Source organism: Ooceraea biroi, chromosome 13 (assembly GCF_003672135.1).
Source record: "Ooceraea biroi isolate clonal line C1 chromosome 13, Obir_v5.4, whole genome shotgun sequence".
Taxonomy (NCBI): domain Eukaryota; kingdom Metazoa; phylum Arthropoda; class Insecta; order Hymenoptera; family Formicidae; genus Ooceraea; species Ooceraea biroi.
In genome coordinates this window covers 6,950,317-6,973,509 of record NC_039518.1, presented here as the reverse complement: position 1 = coordinate 6,973,509, position 23,193 = coordinate 6,950,317, and the positions used below count along the sequence as shown (strand labels likewise).

Here is a 23,193-nt window from a genome sequence, read left to right as displayed (position 1 = left end):
TATAGATATAGATAGAAAGAAAGTCCGCTCTACAGGACTTTATATTCAAAATGGAAAAAAGTTAGAAAAGACAAATGCAAGTTTTTAACTTTTTTCTTTTTATACTTCATTTGTGGAAAAGGATTTTTTATTCTGCACAAGCAATAAAGAGAATTTTCGAAACTGCAATTACCATCGCTATAGTGAAAAAATAGGTCACTAGCAACTCCAGCATCCCCTTAATATTAAATGCGGGGAATGCCATTTCTCTGTTTTTAGTCCAGGGCTGGGAAAGTGAAAATAGTTACGGTTCTGCGTATTGTCCAACGATTATTGCAATTATGCATTTTATGCGTTTTACAAAAGGAAAGAAGAAAAAAAATAAAAATTAATAAATTGAAATATTGGGTTGTTCGGAAAGTAATTTCGTTTTTCACAAAGAGATGTCGTTAGTCGCGTTCCTCGATACTTAACCTTACTCTAAGCGGCAAATTCGTTTTATATTTTGACAACTGACATTTCAGACGTCATTTAGTATCTTATTATGTTGCGATCTGTCAAGTAATTGTTTTTTGGCATCACATCAAACATGGAAAATCAAAGTGAGCATTTTCGTAATATTTTGCTTTTTTACTACCGAAAGGGGAAAAATGCAGTGCAAGCGAGAAAAAAATGGTGTGCCGTGTACGGAGAAGATGTATTGAGTGAACGTCAGTGTCAGAATTGGTTTTCGAAATGTCGTACTGGAAATTTCTATTTGAAAGATGCACCACGTTCAGGTCGGCCAATTAAAGCTGATGACGGAAAATAAAGGCTCTGGTGGATGCAAACCGTCGCATAACAACACGCGAAATTGCTGAAAAGTTAAATTTATCGAATTCGACCGTTTACGATCATTTGAAACGCCTTGGATTGGTTTCAAAGCTCGATATTCGGGTTCCACACAATTTAAAGGAAATTGACTTGATTCGACGCATTACCATCTGCGATTCATCGTTGAAACGTTAAGAAAATGAACCATTTTTGAAGCGAATCATAACTGGAGATGAAAAATGGATTGTTTACGACAATGTTAAGCGAAAACGATCATGGTCCAGGCAAGATGAACCTGCTCAATCGACATCCAAGGCAGATATTCATCAAAAGAAGATCATGCTTTCTGTATGGTGGGATTGGAAGGGAATCGTATTTTTCGAGCTACTACCAAGCAACCAGACGATTGATTCGAAAGTGTATTGTCGTCAGCTGGATGAATTGGATGCTGCCATCAAGCAGAAGCGACTAGAATTGGCGAATAGGAAAGGTGTCGTATTCCATCGCGACAATGCCAGACCACACACAAGTTTGGTCACTCGCCAGAAGCTTTTACAGCTTGGATGGGATGTGCTACCACACCCACCATACTCCCTTGATCTGGCACCATCCGATTACCATTTGTTCCGGTCTCTACAAAATTCTTTGAACAATGTAAACTTCGATTCAAATGAAGGCGTCAAAAATCACTTGCTTCAATTTTTTGTCAATAAGGAGAAGGACTTCTATGAGCGTGGAATCTTAAAGTTGCCAGAAAGATGGCGAAAGGTAGTGGAACAAAATGGCCAATACATCACTGAATAAAATGTATTCTAAATATGAAAAAACCGCCTTTCATTTTTCCTTGAAAAAACGAAATAACTTTCCAAACAACCCAATAGTTAAATATAAGCGGAATGTCTCGTTTATTTCTGTACAGTCAAAGGTATTATTTTGCTATTATTCGTAGATATAAAACGTGTAGTGTTGCATCATATATTAACAAAATACATATATTTGCACGTATCTTCCTATAAAATTATACAATACACATACAGTCACTTAAACTTTCATCATTTTATTCTGTAAAACAAGAATCTTGCATTCTGTTGTATAAAACAGTCCGATCAGTAAAATTGTAACAAAGATCATCCTGTTGTATACGTTAACAAATAAAATATATGTAATTATGACATAAAATCCGTACTGTACGTTCTTGTGCTTAAAAATATGCCGAATTTCATCATGGAGTCTATAGCAGGCTCGAGTACTGTTTCATCCTCGGCGGACCAACTAACGGTGTCTGGAGCTAAAAAGAAGAGTAATATTAACGTGAATTAACTATAACAAGCTATCAAGAATTAAGATATTTCGATCGTAGAATTATACAACTGTACTAATAATAAATGCAATTATACGTACATAGATTACTGAGCGTAACCGTAGATGGCTGGGAGAACAGAGTGACACGCGTTTTCTTCAAGATTACTCTTCTTTTTAGCTCAGACACCGTTAGTTGGTCCGCGAGGATGAAACAGTACTCGAGCCTGCTAAGACTCCATGATGAAATTCGGCATATTTTAAGCACAAGAACGTACAGTACGGATTTTATGTCATAATTACATATATTTTATTTGTTAACGTATACAACAGGATGATCTTTGTTACAATTTTACTGATCGGACTGTTTTATACAACAGAATGCAAGATTCTTGTTTTACAGAATAAAATGATGAAAGTTTAAGTGACTGTATGTGTATTGTATAATTTTATAGGAAGATACGTGCAAATATATGTATTTTGTTAATATATGATGCAACACTACACGTTTTATATCTACGAATAATAGCAAAATAATACCTTTGACTGTACAGAAATAAACGAGACATTCCGCTTATATTTAACTATTGGTGTTGGAAAGTTATTCGTTTTTTCAAGGAAAAATGAAAGGCGGTTTTTTCATATTTAGAATACATTTTATTCAGTGATGTATTGGCCATTTTGTTCCACTACCTTTCGCCATCTTTCTGGCAACTTTAAGATTCACGCTCATAGAAGTCCTTCTCCTTATTGACAAAAAATTGAAGCAAGTGATTTTTGACGCCTTCATTTGAATCGAAGTTTACATTGTTCAAAGAATTTTGTAGAGACCGGAACAAATGGTAATCGGATGTGCCAGATCAAGGAGTATGGTGGGTGTGGTAGCACATCCCATCCAAGCTGGTAAAAGCTTCTTGTGTGTGGTCTGGCATTGTCGCGATGGAATACGACACCTTTCCTATTCGCCAATTCTAGTCGCTTTGCTGATGGCAGCATCCAATTCATCCAGCTGACGACAATACACTTTCGAATCAATCGTCTGGTTGTTGGTAGTAGCTCGAAAAATACGATTCCCTTCCAATCCCACCATACAGAAAGCATGATCTTCTTTTGATGAATATCTGCCTTGGATGTCGATTGAGCAGGTCATCTTGCCTGGACCATGATCGTTTTCGCTTAACATTGTCGTAAACAATCCATTTTCATCTCCAGTTATGATTCGCTTCAAAATGGTTCATTTCTTAACGTTTCAACGATGAATCGCAGATGTAATGCGTCGAATCAAGTCAATTTCCTTTAAATTGTGTGGAACCCGAATATCGAGCTTTGAAACCAATCCAAGGCGTTTCAAATGATCGTAAAACGGTCGAATTCGATAAATTTAACTTTTCAGCAATTCGCGTGTTGTTATGCGACGGTTTGCATCCACCAGAGCCTTTATTTTCCGTCATCAGCTTTAATTGGCCGACCTGAACGTGGTGCATTTTTCAAATAGAAATTTCAGTACGACATTTCGAAAACCAATTTGACACTGACGTTCACTCAATACATTTTCTCCGTACACGGACACCATTTTTTTCTCGCTTGCACTGCATTTTTCCCCTTTCGGTAGTAAAAAGCAAATATTACGAAAATGCTCACTTTGATTTTCCATGTTTGATGTGATGCCAAAAAACAATTACTTGACAGTTCGCAAATAATAGATACTAATGACGTCTGAAATGTCAGTGTCAAAATATAAAACGAATTTGCCGCTTAGAGTAAGTTAAGTATCGAGGAACGCGACTAACGACATCTCTTGTGAAAACGAAATTACTTCCGAACAACCCAATATTTCAATTTATTAATTTTTATTTTTTTTCTTCTTTCCTTTTGTAAAACGCATAAAATGCATAATTGCAATAATCGTTGGACAATACGCAGAACCGTAACTATTTTCACTTTCCCAGCCCTGGACTAAAAACAGAGAAATGGCATTCCCCGCATTTAATATAAGGGATGCTGGAGTTGCTAGTGACCTATTTTTTCACTATAGCGATGGTAATTGCATTTCGAAAATTCTTTATTTGTGCAGAATAAAATCCTTTTCCAAATGAAGTATAAAAAAAAAAGTTAAAACTTGCATTTGTCTTTTCTATTTTTTTATTTGATATAAAGTCCTGTAGAGCGGACTTTCTTTCTATCTATACTTCATTTGTGGAAAAGGAGTTTTTATTCTGCACAAGCAATAACGAGAATTTTCGAAACTGCAATTACCATCGCTATAGTGAAAAAAAGTTAAAAACTTGCATTTGTCTTTTCTAACTTTTTTCCATTTTGAATATAAAGTCCTGTAGAGCGGGCTTTCTTTCTATCTATACTTCATTTGTGGAAAAGGATTTTTTATTCTGCACAAGCAATAACGAGAATTTTTGAAACTGCAATTACCATCGCTATAGTGAAAAAAAGTTAAAAACTTGCATTTGTCTTTTCTAACTTTTTTCCATTTTGAATATAAAGTCCTGTAGAGCGGACTTTCTTTCTATCTATACTTCATTTGTGGAAAAGGAGTTTTTATTCTGCACAAGCAATAACGAGAATTTTCGAAACTGCAATTACCATCGCTATAGTGAAAAAAAGTTAAAAACTTGCATTTGTCTTTTCTAACTTTTTTCCATTTTGAATATAAAGTCCTGTAGAGCGGGCTTTCTTTCTATCTATACTTCATTTGTGGAAAAGGATTTTTTATTCTGCACAAGCAATAACGAGAATTTTCGAAACTGCAATTACCATCGCTATAGTGAAAAAAAGTTAAAAACTTGCATTTGTCTTTTCTAACTTTTTTCCATTTTGAATATAAAGTCCTGTAGAGCGGACTTTCTTTCTATCTATACTTCATTTGTGGAAAAGGATTTTTTATTCTGCACAAGCAATAACGAGAATTTTCGAAACTGCAATTACCATCGCTATAGTGAAAAAAAAAGTTAAAAACTTGCATTTGTCTTTTCTAACTTTTTCCATTTTGAATATAAAGTCCTGTTGAGCGGGCTTTCTTTCTATCTATACTTCATTGGTGGAAAAGGATTTTTTATTCTGCACAAGCAATAAAGAGAATTTTCGAAACTGCAATTACCATCGCTATAGTGAAAAAAAAGTTAAAAACTTGCATTTGTCTTTTCTAACTTTTTCCATTTTGAATATAAAGTCCTGTAGAGCGGGCTTTCTTTCTATCTATACTTCATTGGTAGAAAAGGATTTTTTATTCTGCACAAGCAATAAAGAGAATTTTCGAAACTGCAGTTACCATCGCTATAGTGAAAAAAAGTTAAAAACTTACATTTGTCTTTTCTAACTTTTTTCCATTTTGAATATAAAGTCCTGTAGAGCGGACTTTCTTTCTATCTATACTTCATTTGTGGAAAAGGAGTTTTTATTCTGCACAAGCAATAAAGAGAATTTTCGAAACTGCAATTACCATCGCTATAGGGAAAAAAAGTTAAAAACTTGCATTTGTCTTTTCTAACTTTTTTCCATTTTGAATATAAAGTCCTGTAGAACGGGCTTTCTTTCTATCTATACTTCATTTGTGGAAAAGGATTTTTTATTCTGCACAAGCAATAAAGAGAATTTTCGAAACTGCAATTACCATCGCTATAGTGAAAAAAAAAGTTAAAAACTTGCATTTGTCTTTTCTAACTTTTTCCATTTTGAATATAAAGTCCTGTAGAGGGGGCTTTCTTTCTATCTATACTTCATTGGTGGAAAAGGATTTTTTATTCTGCACAAGCAATAACGAGAATTTTCGAAACTGCAATTACCATCGCTATAGTGAAAAAAAAAGTTAAAAACTTGCATTTGTCTTTTCTAACTTTTTCCATTTTGAATATAAAGTCCTGTAGAGCGGGCTTTCTTTCTATCTATACTTCATTGGTGGAAAAGGATTTTTTATTCTGCACAAGCAATAAAGAGAATTTTCGAAACTGCAATTACCATCGCTATAGTGAAAAAAAAGTTAAAAACTTGCATTTGTCTTTTCTAACTTTTTCCATTTTGAATATAAAGTCCTGTAGAGCGGGCTTTCTTTCTATCTATACTTCATTGGTGGAAAAGGATTTTTTATTCTGCACAAGCAATAACGAGAATTTTCGAAACTGCAATTACCATCGCTATAGTGAAAAAAAAGTTAAAAACTTGCATTTGTCTTTTCTAACTTTTTCCATTTTGAATATAAAGTCCTGTAGAGCGGGCTTTCTTTCTATCTATACTTCATTTGTGGAAAAGGAGTTTTTATTCTGCACAAGCAATAAAGAGAATTTTCGAAACTGCAATTACCATCGCTATAGGGAAAAAAAGTTAAAAACTTGCATTTGTCTTTTCTAACTTTTTTCCATTTTGAATATAAAGTTCTGTAGAACGGGCTTTCTTTCTATCTATACTTCATTTGTGGAAAAGGATTTTTTATTCTGCACAAGCAATAAAGAGAATTTTCGAAACTGCAATTACCATCGCTATAGTGAAAAAATAGTTCACTAGCAACTCCAGCTTCCCCTTAAGGGGATGCTTGTGCAGAATAAAAAATCCTTTTCCACAAATGAAGTATAGGTAGAAAGAAAGTCCGCTCTACAGGACTTTATATTCAAAATGGAAAAAAATTAGAAAAGACAAATGCAAGTTTTTAACTTTTTTCCATTTTGAATATAAAGTCGTGTAGAGCGGGTTTTCTTTCTATCTATACTTCATTTGTGGAAAAGGATTTTTTATTCTGCACAAGCAATAAAGAGAATTTTCGAAACTGCAATTACCATCGCTATAGTGAAAAAATAGTTCACTAGCAGTTCCAGCATCCCCTTAAAATTAAATACAAATATAAATCTTGACATTAAATTAAATTAGAAATGACATGAGAAACTGCACGGAAGCCGCGTACCGAGTCTCTCGACAAGAGAGTGAGAAAACGTATCGAAGAACCCCCCGCTCGCGCGACTTCCAATCCGCGAACGAATTCGAGCCGCGGCCCGCGGGCTCGATCGCGCTTTTGTTTAATCCGTTATTAAACATGCGCATTGGATCGGCGCGACTTGGTCCGTATCATGGCAGCGCGCTTTGACGGATCGTCTCGCCGTTTTTCGTTTATCTGCGGGGAATCGCGTACGGGGTCGCGGACGAGGCACGTATGCGCGCGGCGAGGATCCGTGGCAGCTGAACACTGACCGGCCGATCCCTCTTCTGCTTCTAGAATCTAGAATAGGCGATCACGAACGTTGCTGAAGGTAAACGTCGACGAAGGATGGATGGGCATATAACTCGCTGGTGCTCTGCGCCCGGTTGCATGATGAACATAAAAATAGCAAAGCGACACTTCTTCCGCTTCCCCAGAGAAAAGGACAGGTATGGACTTGTTATCTGTCCGGTTGCTTTTGATGCAACATGGATCTGAAGGTCTACGTGTTTACTTGTTGATGGAGTCTGCAAAGCCTGTTTTCAGGAGTTGGCTTTGCTCTTATAATAATAATAATATGATAATAAATTTAGAAATAATATCTTGTATTTTTTAACACGTTTATATGGTGAATTGTATTAAAATGAGTATTACTTTTAGATGGATTAAATGGATTAAAGCATGCAACAGAATGGATTTGATGACATTGGGTCCAGAATGTACCAATCGTTATTACCGTTTGTGCCATTTACATTTTCAAGTAGAGATGTTGCGCAATTTCGAGGGGAGAGTTTATCTCAGCAAGGAGGCTGTGCCATCAATTTTTTTTAAGCCCATACAGCCAGGAGGAAGGTAGGTAAACATTTGTCAATTGTACCTGAGTTATTATTGTATAACTGTGTGTATATTGCGTTGCTACCGTGTTTGTCATACAGTTTCCAAGCAGGTATATTATAACTCGAAAGATTTCATTGTTAAGCATAAGCTATAACTTTTGCAGTAAATCTCAGGACTCGTCCCAATTAGTTTCGTTTGTAACGATATTCTTGAAGCCGGAGAGAAGGAACAGGTGAGCCAGCGAGGTCTTTTATGTTTTTTATTTTGGAGACAAAACAGTTGATAAATAATGTTATTTGTTAGAAATTCAGCGGTAGGTTTGACGACGTCGACGGACTCTCAGGTAGATCCCATGGAATTCGATGAAAGGTGAGCCGCTGCTTTATTATACAGTAATAAAATAATTTAATAATTTTCCACAGCTATATTAATTTGATGTAATCGTTCGACTAATTTCGTATCAAATCTATAATAGACACGAAAATATTTTGTCGGAAATAATCGAATTTTCACTATTGTGTTATCGAGTGTCTCTCATTATCAATTATTTTTTATAATTAAATAAAATAATGTTCTCAACAGGGGTACACCTATAGTGTCACCGTTGCAAGCAGTGATTTGCCCGAGTACCTCCGTAAAGTAAGCATTCGAAGATAGATAACTTCGCCGATTTTTATCTTACCTTGATGTCAATATTTTGTGCTTCCGATTGCATTAAGGGGGGAGCCTGCTTTAGAACGCTGAAAATAAGGTATATTTTACGAATTCTTTTTGGAGAAACTATACAGCGGATCATTATAAAACTTTGATGCATTTATTAGTACATGTTTAAAGATAAACAAAATTATTTTTCGATTTGAATATATCGCTTGTAGAGGTCGTCCTGGAGAAATCTTAGTGCAGCCGCGTCGCCGGCATTGCAAATTGGTGAGCATTCTCCTGCCTCCAAATTTCGTCTAAACTGAAAAATTGAAATGTGTTCTCGTTATTTATGAATTCCCATCGTCGATGAACCAAAGAGAGAAGAAAAAAGTTGAAAAGTGCCAAAATGGTGGAGCTTAGAACACAAAAGTACGATTTTTAGGCAAAGTTTTTGAACTTCTTCATGCAAAAATAATTGTTTAACTTAATGTTTTTATGAATATTAAAGGTTCATCGACGATGGGAATTCATAAATAACGAGAAAATATTTCAATTTTTCAGTTTGGATGAAATTTGGAGGCAGGAGAATGCTCACCAATTTACAATGCATTTATTAGTACATGTTTAAAGATAAAAAAAATTATTTTTTGATTTGAATATATCGCCTGTAGAGGTCGTCCTGGAGAAATCTTAGTGCAGCCGCGTCGCCGGCATTGCAAATTGGTGAGCATTCTCCTGCCTCCAAATTTCGTCTAAACTGAAAAATTGAAATGTGTTCTCGTTATTTATGAATTCCCATCGTCGATGAACCAAAGAGAGAAGAAAAAAGTTGAAAAGTGCCAAAATGGTGGAGCTTAGAACACAAAAATACGATTTTTAGGCAAAGTTTTTGAACTTTTTCATGCAAAAGTAATTGTTTAACTTAATGTTTTTATGAATATTAAAGGGTCATCGACGATGGGAATTCATAAATAACGAGAAAATATTTCAATTTTTCAGTTTGGATGAAATTTGGAGGCAGGAGAATGCTCACCAATTTACAATGCATTTATTAGTACATGTTTAAAGATGAAAAAAATTATTTTTTGATTTGAATATATCGCCTGTAGAGGTCGTCCTGGAGAAATCTTAGTGCAGCCGCGTCGCCGGCATTGCAAATTGGTGAGCATTCTCCTGCCTCCAAATTTCGTCTAAACTGAAAAATTGAAATGTGTTCTCGTTATTTATGAATTCCCATCGTCGATGAACCAAAGAGAGAAGAAAAAAGTTGAAAAGTGCCAAAATGGTGGAGCTTAGAACACAAAAATACGATTTTTAGGCAAAGTTGTTGAACTTTTTCATGCAAAAGTAATTGTTTAACTTAATGTTTTTATGAATATTAAAGGGTCATCGACGATGGGAATTCATAAATAACGAGAAAATATTTCAATTTTTCAGTTTGGATGAAATTTGGAGGCAGGAGAATGCTCACCAATTTACAATGCATTTATTAGTACATGTTTAAAGATGAAAAAAATTATTTTTTGATTTGAATATATCGCCTGTAGAGGTCGTCCTGGAGAAATCTTAGTGCAGCCGCGTCGCCGGCATTGCAAATTGGTGAGCATTCTCCTGCCTCCAAATTTCGTCTAAACTGAAAAATTGAAATGTGTTCTCGTTATTTATGAATTCCCATCGTCGATGAACCAAAGAGAGAAGAAAAAATTTGAAAAGTGCCAAAATGGTGGAGCTTAGAACACAAAAGTACGATTTTTAGGCAAAGTTGTTGAACTTTTTCATGCAAAAGTAATTGTTTAACTTAATGTTTTTATTAATATTAAAGGTTCATCGACGATGGGAATTCATAAGTAACGAGAAAATATTTCAATTTTTTAGTTTGGATGAAAGTTGGAGGCAGGAGAATGCTCACGAATTTACAATGCCGGCTGCACTAAGGTGCCTCCAGGACGACCTCTACAGGCGATATATGCAAATAAATAATAATTTTTTTTATCTTTAAACATGTACTAATAAATGCATCAAAGTTTTATAATGATCCGCTGTATAGTTTCTCTAAAAAAATTCGTAAAATTATACCTTATTTTCAACGTTCTAAAGCAGGCTCCCCCCTTAAACGGTTTGTACTTTGCTAGAAATACATCGATGGCACAGGCAACACCAACACCGGAAATGAAGTCGGAATGTAACAACGAGTAAGCTATACTATATGTATTTCAATTAGCATGTATCTGAATGGCACATTGCCAAGAGTATTCAGATCGCTTCTTTACGATCCTTCATTTGATAATATTTTTCAGTTGCAAATAAAGTTCTCTTAAATTTTTTCATTTGCAGTAAGAAAATATTTTGAAAGAATTTGAGAGGGCTAATATTTTTTGTTTTTGGTAGAAATAATTCCGTGGTAGACACACAACTCGATGAAGAGTGTGCATACGCGGCACCGTCGGCAACTCCTCCGCTGCAAGTATCCCCGAGGGAAAACAGTAACAACGAGTGAGCATTAGCTTCGAAGAATCGATTTATGCAATTTGTGATCATTAAACAGCGCAATTTTGTTTTCGACAGACAGATCATAGATTTAACTACGGATACAACTCCTACGGATCCTCTGGCGCCAACAACTTCGCCGGAAACGGAAGCGGCTCCTGCGGTCACGCGAGAAAACGATGACGGGTGAGATATCCTTGCAGGAGATAGGAATGAGCATAAAATCAAAAATTACAAAAATTAGTTTAAATACTTCGTCACGCAGAAATGTTTAAACCGACGTCTTATTTTTATTATTAAAAACCGTTATAATTTCTAGAGCAATTGCAAAGCTCTAGGTACTCTAACATTAAACATTAGTAAAAACGAATTTTCGCGAAAAATGTTTTCTAATTATTTACATTGTATAGACTGCCAAAAAGAGGACGTTGGCACGCTCTGACGCAGACGCCGGACGCATCGGCCAAGTCCCTTTCGGGAAAGAGACGGATAGAGGGAGATCAAGGCAAGATCCCTATCGAGAGTTCAGCTGCGAAGCGGAGGAGGATACCTCGGGCAGAGGATGAGGATCAGTTTAAAGCGGCATGTGCAAAGTTGTTGCCACGTGACTCCGCTCTGCTGGTCTCGGCGTGCATCAGCGCCCGCGAGAGACGCAAGACTCGGAAGGATTTCAAGGACAGGCAGCTCGCGCTCCAGCTGTTCCTCATGGCACCAAGCGCGTACGAATTTTACCGGCCGCTCTGCCAGCTGCCGACCGTGCGTCGGTTGCAGAAGCACATCCGCGACTGGGACGTGCAGCCTGGACTGAACGACAACGTGATGAACGCGTTGCGCTCGAAGCTGAAGTCGCTGCCGCCGATGAAGAGACGCTGCTGCCTGTGCGCCAGCGAGATGCGGCTGCGGCCTCACCTCTTCTACAACCTGTCGCGCGACAGGATCGTCGGATTCTACAACACCGGCACGGAGAAGCGCCGCTCGCTCGCCAGGAAAGCGTTGGTGCTGGTGGCACGCAGCTTGGCCGGCGACTGGGAGCAACCGGTCGCTTACTACTTCCAGGACGGCGTGTCTCACGCCGGCGTCGTGAGGAATTTGATCCTCCAAGCGATAGCTGCACTGCGGGGCATCGGCGCAAATGTGCACGCCCTGGTTACCAGCACGGCTCCGACATTTCTACGACTGTCACGGGAATTGGGGATCTCCACGGAGCGCCCGTCCTTCCCGGTGAACGACGAGAGCGTGTTCTACATCTTCGACGTTCCGCGTCTGATGAGAACGACCAGGAACGTTTTTACGCGCCACCAGCTGCGCTTTCGCGACCAGAAGGCCTCGTGGAAGGACGTCGAGCTGTTCTTCAGACGCGACAGTCAGATGCGGCTGCCGCTGGTGCCAGAACTCGCCACGAGCTACTTCCAGCCCGGCAAAACCAGCCGGAAAACGAAGACCGAGTATGCCGTTCGGGTGCTCGGCAGCAACGTAGCGGCGGGTCTGAGCGCCCACGTTGCGTCCGGCGTGCTGCCGTTGACAGCGATCGGAACGATGGAGTTCGTGCTGTACTTCAGTCGGCTGTACGATCTTCTAAGCTCCCGCGAGTCGGCGAGGACCAATACCAAAGAATTCGGTCAGGCTTTCACGGGAAGCACGCACGAGATCTGCTTCTTGCAGCGCGCGCTCGAGTTTTTGCGATCGATCCAGGTGATCGACGCGACTGGCGCGTGTGTGAGATCGATCAAGTGCTTCGATCGCTGGCAGATCACGGTCAACGCCGTGATCCAGCTGTGGGACACGTTGAAGGAGCACCTACCGGCCTTGCGCACGGCGAGGCTGAGCCAGGAGGGCATCGAGCGCGTCTTTTGCTCCATCAGGCGGCAGAGTGGGAATCGCGCTCGGCTCACGCCCATCCTGTTCACTCGTGCGTTCAAGAACCTCATTGGCGAGCACCTCGCCGAGCGCTCGGGCGAGGATGATTCCGTGGCGAGTGCGCGGAGGATGCTGAAGCGAATAGCGTCATCGTCATCGTCTCCCTCGCTCCTCCCCAAGGCCAACGAGGCTTCAGCCGTCGCACCCCGGGTAGCCCTGGACGTCGGGGCGACGAGCCATCGCGACATCGATCTGCAGAGTCTGTACGAGAGAAACGCGTTCAGGCGCGTGTGCGACTTCCTGCTGAGCGAGTGCTTGCGTGCGCACGCCGGCTGCAGCGTGTGCGCTGCCTGCGCCACCAGGGAAACCATCAACGATTCGATCGCCAAGAACGCGTCGAACGCCTCCTTCAGCCTGTTCATTTCAGGCCTGGAGGACGTGTTCATGCGCAACTTCGAGCAGCTCTCGAACGAGGAAGGCGTGGGCTCGCGGATGCTGCGGCTCGCGCAGCAGATCGAGTACCGACCGCCCTGTCCAGACTTCCCGGTCGATCTGCTGATCAAGCTGTTCCTACGCATGCGAATATACTTCACGTTGTTGCGGCACAATAAGATCTGCAGGGACGTGGAGACGCGCGACTCCCTGAACGTGGTGCAGTTGTGAGTTGCCCGCGTCACGCCTACGTTCGTTTCTCATTATTTATTGTATTTTTAATGAGGCATCTTCGTTTTTTTTATTACAATTTCTATTTCCTCTATGTCAATTACCGTTTTATATCACGCAGGAGAGATTTTATTTCTTAATACGACGTTACGTAGCGTTTGATCGCGTGAGTTCAATGGTCCGCGCTGAGTAATCAGCCGAGTTCCGCAAATTTCATGCCTGGCATTCGTGGAAAAGTGTTTTCGCTCGTGCTAAATGCAAATCTGCTGAGAATAGATCGAAATTCACGAGTGTACTCTTAGTCGTAATTTCACGACAGTATTTTTATCATCTGCGGAATATTCTTGATTAATTTAATGTTCGATTCAATACTCATCATCGAGTATTTAAAATGTGTAAGACGTGATTACATTTTGTTTACTTTAGCATTCTTTTTAAGAGAAAACTTTTTGTTGAATGCTCTAGATTAAACGTGATCAGAAAATTTATTTTGAACAGACGAAGCATGTGTGTAACTTACGATATTAAAAATTCGCAATACCATTATAATTATATTATAATTTTATGCCTGCAACGGGATATCCAAGTACAGATAGCGCAGATTATTAAGGGGGGAGCCTGCTTTAGAACGCTGAAAATAAGGTATATTTTACGAATTCTTTTTGGAGAAACTATACAGCGGATCATTATAAAACTTTGATGCATTTATTAGTACATGTTTAAAGATAAAAAAAATTATTTTTCGATTTGAATATATCGCTTGCAGAGATCGTCCTGGAGAAATCTTAGTGCAGCCGCGTCGCCGGCATTGCAAATTGGTGAGCATTCTCCTGCCTCCAAATTTCGTCTAAACTGAAAAATTGAAATATGTTCTCGTTATTTATGAATTCCCATCGTCGATGAACCAAAGAGAGAAGAAAAAAGTTGAAAAGTGTCAAACTGGTGGAGCTTAGAACACAAAAGTACGATTTTTAGGCAAAGTTGTTGAACTTTTTCATGCAAAAATAATTGTTTAACTTAATGTTTTTATGAATATTAAAGGTTCATCGACGATGGGAATTCATAAATAACGAGAAAATATTTCAATTTTTCAGTTTGGATGAAATTTGGAGGCAGGAGAGTGCTCACCAATTTACAATGCATTTATTAGTACATGTTTAAAGATAAAAAAATTATTTTTCGATTTGAATATATCGCTTGCAGAGATCGTCCTGGAGAAATCTTAGTGCAGCCGCGTCGCCGGCATTGCAAATTGGTGAGCGTTCTCCTGCCTCCAAATTTCGTCTAAACTGAAAAATTGAAATATGTTCTTGTTATTTATGAATTCCCATCGTCGATGAACCAAAGAGAGAAGAAAAAAGTTGAAAAGTGCCAAACTGGTGGAGCTTAGAACACAAAAGTACGATTTTTAGGCAAAGTTGTTGAACTTTTTCATGCAAAAATAATTGTTTAACTTAATGTTTTTATAAATATTAAAGTTTCATCGACGATGGGAATTCATAAATAACGAGAAAATATTTCAATTTTTCAGTTTGGATGAAATTTGGAGGCAGGAGAATGCTCACCAATTTACAATGCATTTATTAGTACATATTTAAAGATAAAAAAAATTATTTTTCGATTTGAATATATCGCTTGTAGAGGTCGTCCTGGAGAAATCTTAGTGCAGCCGCGTCGCCGGCATTGCAAATTGGTGAGCGTTCTCCTGCCTCCGAATTTCGTCTAAACTGAAAAATTGAAATATGTTCTTGTTATTTATGAATTCCCATCGTCGATGAACCAAAGAGAGAAGAAAAAAGTTGAAAAGTGCCAAACTGGTGGAGCTTAGAACACAAAAGTACGATTTTTAGGCAAAGTTTTTGAACTTTTTCATGCAAAAATAATTGTTTAACTTAATGTTTTTATGAATATTAAAGGTTCATCGACGATGGGAATTCATAAATAACGAGAAAATATTTCAATTTTTCAGTTTGGATGAAATTTGGAGGCAGGAGAGTGCTCACCAATTTACAATGCATTTATTAGTATATGTTTAAAGATAAAAAAATTATTTTTTGATTTGAATATATTGCTTGTAGAGGTCGTCCTGGAGAAATCTTAGTGCAGCCGCGTCGCCGGCATTGCAAATTGGTGAGCGTTCTCCTGCCTCCGAATTTCGTCTAAACTGAAAAATTGAAATATGTTCTTGTTATTTATGAATTCCCATCGTCGATGAACCAAAGAGAGAAGAAAAAAGTTGAAAAGTGCCAAACTGGTGGAGCTTAGAACACAAAAGTACGATTTTTAGGCAAAGTTGTTGAACTTTTTCATGCAAAAATAATTGTTTAACTTAATGTTTTTATAAATATTAAAGTTTCATCGACGATGGGAATTCATAAATAACGAGAAAATATTTCAATTTTTCAGTTTGGATGAAATTTGGAGGCAGGAGAATGCTCACCAATTTACAATGCATTTATTAGTACATATTTAAAGATAAAAAAAATTATTTTTCGATTTGAATATATCGCTTGCAGAGATCGTCCTGGAGAAATCTTAGTGCAGCCGCGTCGCCGGCATTGCAAATTGGTGAGCGTTCTCCTGCCTCCAAATTTCGTCTAAACTGAAAAATTGAAATGTGTTCTCGTTATTTATGAATTCCCATCGTCGATGAACCAAAGAGAGAAGAAAAAAGTTGAAAAGTGTCAAACTGGTGGAGCTTAGAACACAAAAGTACGATTTTTAGGCAATGTTGTTGAACTTTTTCATGCAAAAATAATTGTTTAACTTAATGTTTTTATGAATATTAAAGGTTCATCGACGATGGGAATTCATAAATAACGAGAAAATATTTCAATTTTTCAGTTTGGATGAAATTTGGAGGCAGGAGAGTGCTCACCAATTTACAATGCCGGCTGCACTAAGATGCCTCCAGGACGACCTCTACAGACGATATATTCAAATAAAAAGTAATTTTTTTTATCTTTAAACATGTACTAATAAATGCATCAAAGTTTTATAATGATCCGCTGTATAGTTTCTCCAAAAAAATTCGTAAAATTATACCTTATTTTCAACGTTCTAAAGCAGGCTCCCCCCTTAATTTTAAAACTATTAAATTCCCCATTTTAAAAGTCGCGGGTCGGGTGTGCGGTATCGCAACGTCTTCATCCCCATTCTCACCCCTGCGCTGCCGGGATAGAGGTGACGTCCGAGCGGCGTAGTAGCTACGTGGTAGCCTTTTTTCGTCATAGCAGTCAAAGGTTTAAGTGCCTTCGCGCATGTAAGGGACGTTCGACGTTATACAAGTAGGTCAGGCAACGTGACGCGCAACGAGCGGTGGCAATCGATATAATCTAAATACGATGTACTCCCGGCGAGGGGGTGAAGCAATGCCGCGGAGCGAACGCTAAATGCGGAAGCGGATTGGATCGTTGCGCCCCCAGTGGTACCCACGTGCCTGACGTCAGAGCGGATTGTCGCGGCGACAATCGGGGAGACTGATTCCGACGCGCGGGGGACCTCCACGCGAGTCTGCGAGATTGTTCTGCGCCCGTGTCGATTGTTCCGACGCGACGAACGCATTCATGTAACAGATGCAAAGCATTCAAGATCCTCTGGAAGCTTGAAGATTGGCTAACAAGGGAACCTCGCGAACTCGAAAATTCTGATTTTGATGAAACTTTATGTACATGTAGGGGGGGTTAATAGATGAATTTAGAAATTTTCCGTTGCGGCCCAAAAACGGTTTTAAGGGGTGAAACCACCCTTCATATGTAAGGCGGCTTTTTGCTTTTCTCGATATATCTCGAAAAAAATTCGACATATCGAAAAATGATTTATACAAAACTTTCATAGTACAAACGCCTCTATTTAACCACATTACTAAAATTTTTTAAAATAATTTTAAAAATTTTTGAAAAAAGTAATTTTTTAAAAATTTTAGTAGTGTGGTTAAATAGAGGCGTTTGTACTATGAAAGTTTTGTATAAATCATTTTTCGATATGTCGAATTTTTTTCGAGATATATCGAGAAAAGCAAAAAGCCGCCTTACATATGAAGGGTGGTTTCACCCCTTAAAACCGTTTTTGGGCCGCAACGGAAAATTTCTAAATTCATCTATTAACATTATTAAGACACGAATAAAGCTTTTAGACTCGAACACGTGAGCGATCGCAATGATCGCGCTGATGATTCTTCACGTCGCAGTTGCGCGCGATCGTATCGAGCGATTACGCAACGCGATAACCGCGAGGGAGATTGTCCCGCTTCTGCGGCGTTTTCTCTCATAACGCGCCACGAGGATCGTGTTGCGAACTTCGGCTCGATTGCAGATAAGGAACGCAGGATATTGAGAAACTCTGCTCCAAGGCAGGTGAAGAAATCGATTCGATACTCGCTCCTGTACGCACGAGATCCGCACGCGCGCGCGCGCATGTCTGCGCGGCTTCGGGTTACCTAGGACACCGCGTATATACGGGAGTGCCGCGTTGCAGGCAACACTTTCAGCACAGTCGTGCCCTCGGTGACGGCGTCGACGGGGCTATGCACGTCGACGTCCGCGTCGCGACGTCCATGCCGAACCGCCGTGCCGCCGCGTTCGCGCGATAGTTCCGTGTGCTTCGAGCGAGGCTGATCCGCGACGAGTTAGAGGATGTAGACGCGAGCAGAGGAGGTCATCGGGCAGCACGAAGCGTAAAATGTACGCATTGGTCACGTGATTCTGTTCTCTCGTTGTTGTAAATCGCATTTAATTCGAGGGAGAAAAACACGTTTGTCTTTTATTTAATTGAATCGAAATGAATGAAAACTTAATTCGAGCGACTGAATTTAGTTGAATTAAATCGAATCAGATGTATTGGGTTGGCCAAAAAGTAATTGCGTTTTTTTCCAATAGATGGACATACATGTCTTGAAACGTAACTCTTAACGATCTACAATCCGGACTCGTTTTGCAAAGAAAAACCAATTGGTTCACTGCTGACTGGTTGCAGGGTCTGGCGGAATGGGGTGGCCAGTGATAGGATTTACACTCAGTCTTAGATGCTGTCGCAGTCAAATTATTTACCTTGGACTTGGGAGAGGGTGACCAATAAACTTTGTCCATAGGGTTGCTATGCTTCGGCTTGAATTCGTTTGTAGGTGAAACACAACCCTTTGCGAATTACACAATTCTCGACGTTTCTGTTTGATGGCCTCGTTTTAATTTAATCAGTTGACGAAGTATACGTTCCTGAATTAACGGTTTGATTCCTTGCAAGCAGCTGGAATGACACAATAACACTTTAATGTTCACCAAGCCATCAGCATCTGATAGACAATAATTTTCATCATCTTAAATCTGTAGGATATCCTTTGCTTTCTCTAAGTATGCTACTCTCAGCACGGTTCATCACGATACTCTGTGTTTCCGGTTTCGATCGTTGTTGTCTGAGGATGCCTCTCATATATCCGCGTTACTTGCCTGACTAGGTTAGATATTGCGTCTGGGTACACAAAATGGACTGATTTCCTCACGTTTCAACAGGGAGCACACTACGTCTAGTGATGTAGACGCTCTGTGATGAATTATACTTTTCTTGACGCCTCATGGGGATGTAATCCAGCCACCTTGAGCAACTTCACAGCTCGAATATATTTAATAAATATTCGGATATTAAGGATTACCGCATGAGCGGGTAATGTAATCTTTCACCGGCGTAGGTATTTAATTATAACAATATCGAGCTTACTAATGATCCAGTCGTTTAATGGTTTTCAACACATTACATTGATTTATAACGAATTACATGTATAAAAGATTCTACCATAAGACGCATTATCTTACTATTCGCTCAGAGATCGCATTAGTAAAACATGCCAGATTGAATCATCAGGATAGAATTAATTTGCTTTATTATCTTATATTGACTTACTCACGAATAATTCATAATATAGTAATACTGATATGCAGAGTACACTTTTACTCACTCTGAGGTCGTTGTGAGGGTGCAAACTAAGTCTTTGCACATTCCTAAAATCTCAATTGAGTCAGCTGAATTCTTCAGTTACAAGAGCTGAATATGTCTTGACACTGCCCTCCATATTGCAGTTAATGTTTTAAGCGAGCATGTACTCGTTCACGATACTGTAAGCATCAGATATTACTTTTTATGAGTCGCCTAGCACCAGGGTGATGTTTCCGAGTTTTGTTCACGTTTTTGATCGATAGGTAATCACGGGGTAGGAACCCAGCGGGAACGGCAATTTATAGTTAGGGGTAATGTGACTATCTCATCCTATGATTTTTCGTCATCTCTTTCGCAAATGCACGACGCAAACGAAAAGCTCAAGTTAGTATAACCCGGCGATCCGGTTTGAATCGCTGTCCTCGGGTATCGGTCTCTATTGCTAAGGGACGCAAGCTTCTGTGTTAATGGCTCGATTGAGGTCATGTTAAAGCATCCTTACCTTGGTACATAAAGGTGAAATCTTATAGACAGGTTAAGCTCTGTAGGTTAAAAAGTTAAGTTTTACCGTTTCTATTACTAAACGGCATGTATGCTTCCATGGCCTAATTGGAAAAACGCAATACTTTTATGTCGGCTACCGGGTGCCTGGAGTATATATTGGGGTTGGCCAAAAAGTACTTGCGTTTTTTTTTATATAAATAACGGCGAACATGGATATAATTTCTCTATTGGTAGAACACAAGAGACCATCCCCATACTTTACTAAACAAGTAATTATTGTCATTTGCTTACTGATTCATCTTTTGTGCACCTATCTCGTCTCTATACCCAGATAGCCTCTATATGTCAGATTCGATGCATCCGACGCTGGCTAGAAAAAAGTTCTTATGATTTTTCGAGCAGGAAACATTATTCCACGAGATTTTGATATCGCGATCCCAGCAAGTAACAAGTCGGTTTTTCACTCTCATCAAGGAACGGCGTTTTTGCAAAGAACAGAATAAGCGGGATGGATGCTTGCCTAATCTTCTGTGGTCAGTCCTGACGGCTAGTCTGGCGTGAATATGGTCGCGTTACATAGTACGGGTACTACAGTCTTAATTCTTACAAGCTGCAATGACAACTATATTTTTCTCCACGATGATGACCTTAAGACAATCTCGTTTACGTAGTACCAGAGGTAATCGTACAATCACCAGATTGACTTCAAATACGCTTTGCGAATTCAGCCAATATATCGACGTTTCTGATTTGAATGATTAAATTAACAACCGGCATGATTGTTTGGTCGATTGATATACAGCAGCTTCGCATTCTTCGGACACGATTCAGATAGTGTGACATGAATTACCTGCACAGTGTTGTTCAGACTGCTAAACTAATGCAAAAAAGTTAGCAAAATCAGACGATACCACAACTCAATACGGGCTTTAAGGTCGTCACCAGACTGACAAGCATAATCTTTTTCGTGAGAATAATCTGAATTATGTGCTTAATGTGCTTCTCATCCTGGCTTTCATACTGACACGCCAGGATAATCTATTCTTTTGGACGCTCCCGAGTGTCATTCCTGGTTTCTATGCTATGCGTCGATTACGCTCTCTTGTCGTTCAGCTGTTAGATGAACGTTTGATAACCAGACTGAGAGATCATTTCTGCTTGCCGTGGCAAAGCAGGTTTCGAGAGAGCGGGCGAGGTCCATGGCATCAACACGCTCACGCTCGCACATGAATTCTCTTGAGCTGCAATCTTACGCTTCCTCCCGATTGGAATTCAGCGGGCGCGCAGGAGTGACTTCGTTGACGCGTGTGGACTGAAACAGCTCGACACGATCGCCAAGTTTCTTGTTGAATTGGATGCGTTGTACTGCTTAGAACGGACTGGACCTCGGCGAGTGTTCGCATATGCCTGGCTTTACAAGATTGCATTCAGCATTGGCTCCTCTGTGGTAGCTCTTCGGTGGTAATACACGCGAACTGTTGGAATCGTCTCGACAAAGTGACCTTATTTATAGAATCCCATCAATCCCGAACTTTTCTCGATTGGCCTCTCGGGCACTCGGGCGCTGGTGCAAATCCTTTGGGCCATATAAAAACTACGCTCCAGAATCGAAATTTAGTAACAATTTTAACACTGCGCATCTTCTCATTAAGACTCGTTAACGCCATATACCATCAGAACTTTTTTTATGAGCTTGCACAGCGTTTTTACCCTATTTCGTTGAAGTTAATAAAACAAAATCATAGGAAATGTTCGTTCTTTTGATTTTCCATTTTGAAAATCGACGGCAACACGAAACAATTGTTAACGAGAATCGTGTATTGCCATCTTTATTTGTATAATACAAGTCTGAACTGTGAAGTTCTGTGTCACCTACATAATAATTATAGCGGTTAGAATAAGTTAGTCTAGTCGTTTCAACGACATGTATGTCTCATCTATTGAAAAACAAACGCACTATAACTTTTTTGCCAGAATATATAATTGGGTTGGCATCTTAAAAGTACTGCGTTTTCTTATATAAATAGAACAGGCGAAATTTTTCATGGGAAATTGTATAACCAATATATTGTCTATTATCTTTGAAAATCTTCCATTTATCTTGGTCATTCTTTGATTCGACTCTCAAAGTTGGCCATTTTTCTTCAAACGAACTCAACAAAAAGTATCTAATATCCTACACATTATGAATCTAGTGATATACCTACAGTCAGCAGTAGAAGCGTTTTACCATTCAAGGCGTTTTGCAAAGCGAACGAAGACTGGTAGTAATATCTGAATGGTCGCCAGGCCTCTGGCGGAATAGGATGCCGATGTGTGTACCACGTCATCCAATGCTAGCATAACAATTTTATTCATCGTAAGTGCCAGATCTTGGTACGTGGTCTATGCACGCTCGTATCATGAGTGAAACAACAACACCCAGTTTTGCGATTCACAAATTCTCGACGTTTCTGTTTGATGGCATCGTTTAATTTATCCAGTTGACAAGACAGTATACGTTGAATTAACGGTTTGATTCCTTGCAAGCAGCTCAAATACACAATACCTTTAAAGTCCCACCAGACTGACAGCATAATCTTTCTTTGGTGAATATCTGCTTTTCAAGTGCTTTCGGCAGGTTCATCACGCTTGCTCCACGATCTTTTTCGTTTGACGTTGTTGTAGACGATCCACTTTTCGTCGCCTGTTATCATACGTTTCAAAAATCGATCATTTTCCTCACGTTTCAAAAGAGAATCGCAGATGTCAATACGCTCAGTGAGATGAATTTCTTTGAGCTCATGTGGTACCCAAATATCGAGCTTACTAATGTATCCAAGTCGTTTTGAATGGTTTTCAACACTCGATTCGATATGTTAAGATTCTCAGCAATCTCTCGTGTCGTTAAACGCCGATTGGAATCGATCAGTGCCTTTATTTTGCTATCATCAATTTCGATTGGCCTTCCTGAGCGTGGTGCATCTTTCACATTAAAATCTGCAGATCGAAATTTAGTAAACCAATTTTGACACTGCCGCAGTTTTAAAGCATCTTCGCCATAAACATCACATAACTTTTTATGAGCTTGCACAGCGTTTTTCCCTTTTCGGAAGTAATAAAACAAAATATGAGGAAAGTGTTCTTTTTGATTTTCCATTTTGAAATCGACGGCAAACAAACAATTGTTAACGAAATCGTGTACTTTCTTTTTGTAAAACAAGCTTGAACTGTGAGTTGTTAACCTACATAATGAATTTGCGGTTTAGAATGAAGTTAGTTACGTT

The 23,193-nt window shown here is 39.3% G+C and overlaps 2 protein-coding genes across 2 annotated transcripts; both read left to right on the top strand.

Annotated features, from left to right (window-relative positions):
- Positions 1 to 7,143: 7,143 nt before the first annotated feature.
- Positions 7,144 to 8,631, top strand: LOC109611063 (52 kDa repressor of the inhibitor of the protein kinase-like). Its single transcript, XM_020032134.2, has 5 exons — positions 7,144 to 7,458; positions 7,670 to 7,861; positions 8,010 to 8,078; positions 8,150 to 8,215; positions 8,429 to 8,631. Exons 1-5 carry the CDS (start codon positions 7,358 to 7,360, stop codon positions 8,487 to 8,489), a joined length of 489 nt encoding a protein of 162 aa, XP_019887693.1. The 5' UTR covers positions 7,144 to 7,357; the 3' UTR covers positions 8,490 to 8,631.
- Positions 8,632 to 10,630: 1,999 nt separating this feature from the next.
- LOC105280842 lies at positions 10,631 to 14,133 on the top strand. The gene is made up of 4 exons (XM_026974525.1): positions 10,631 to 10,680; positions 10,850 to 10,981; positions 11,054 to 11,161; positions 11,386 to 14,133. The coding sequence occupies exons 1-4, from the start codon at positions 10,631 to 10,633 to the stop codon at positions 13,493 to 13,495; spliced, it is 2,400 nt and encodes a 799-aa protein (XP_026830326.1). The 3' UTR covers positions 13,496 to 14,133.
- Positions 14,134 to 23,193: the final 9,060 nt, after the last annotated feature.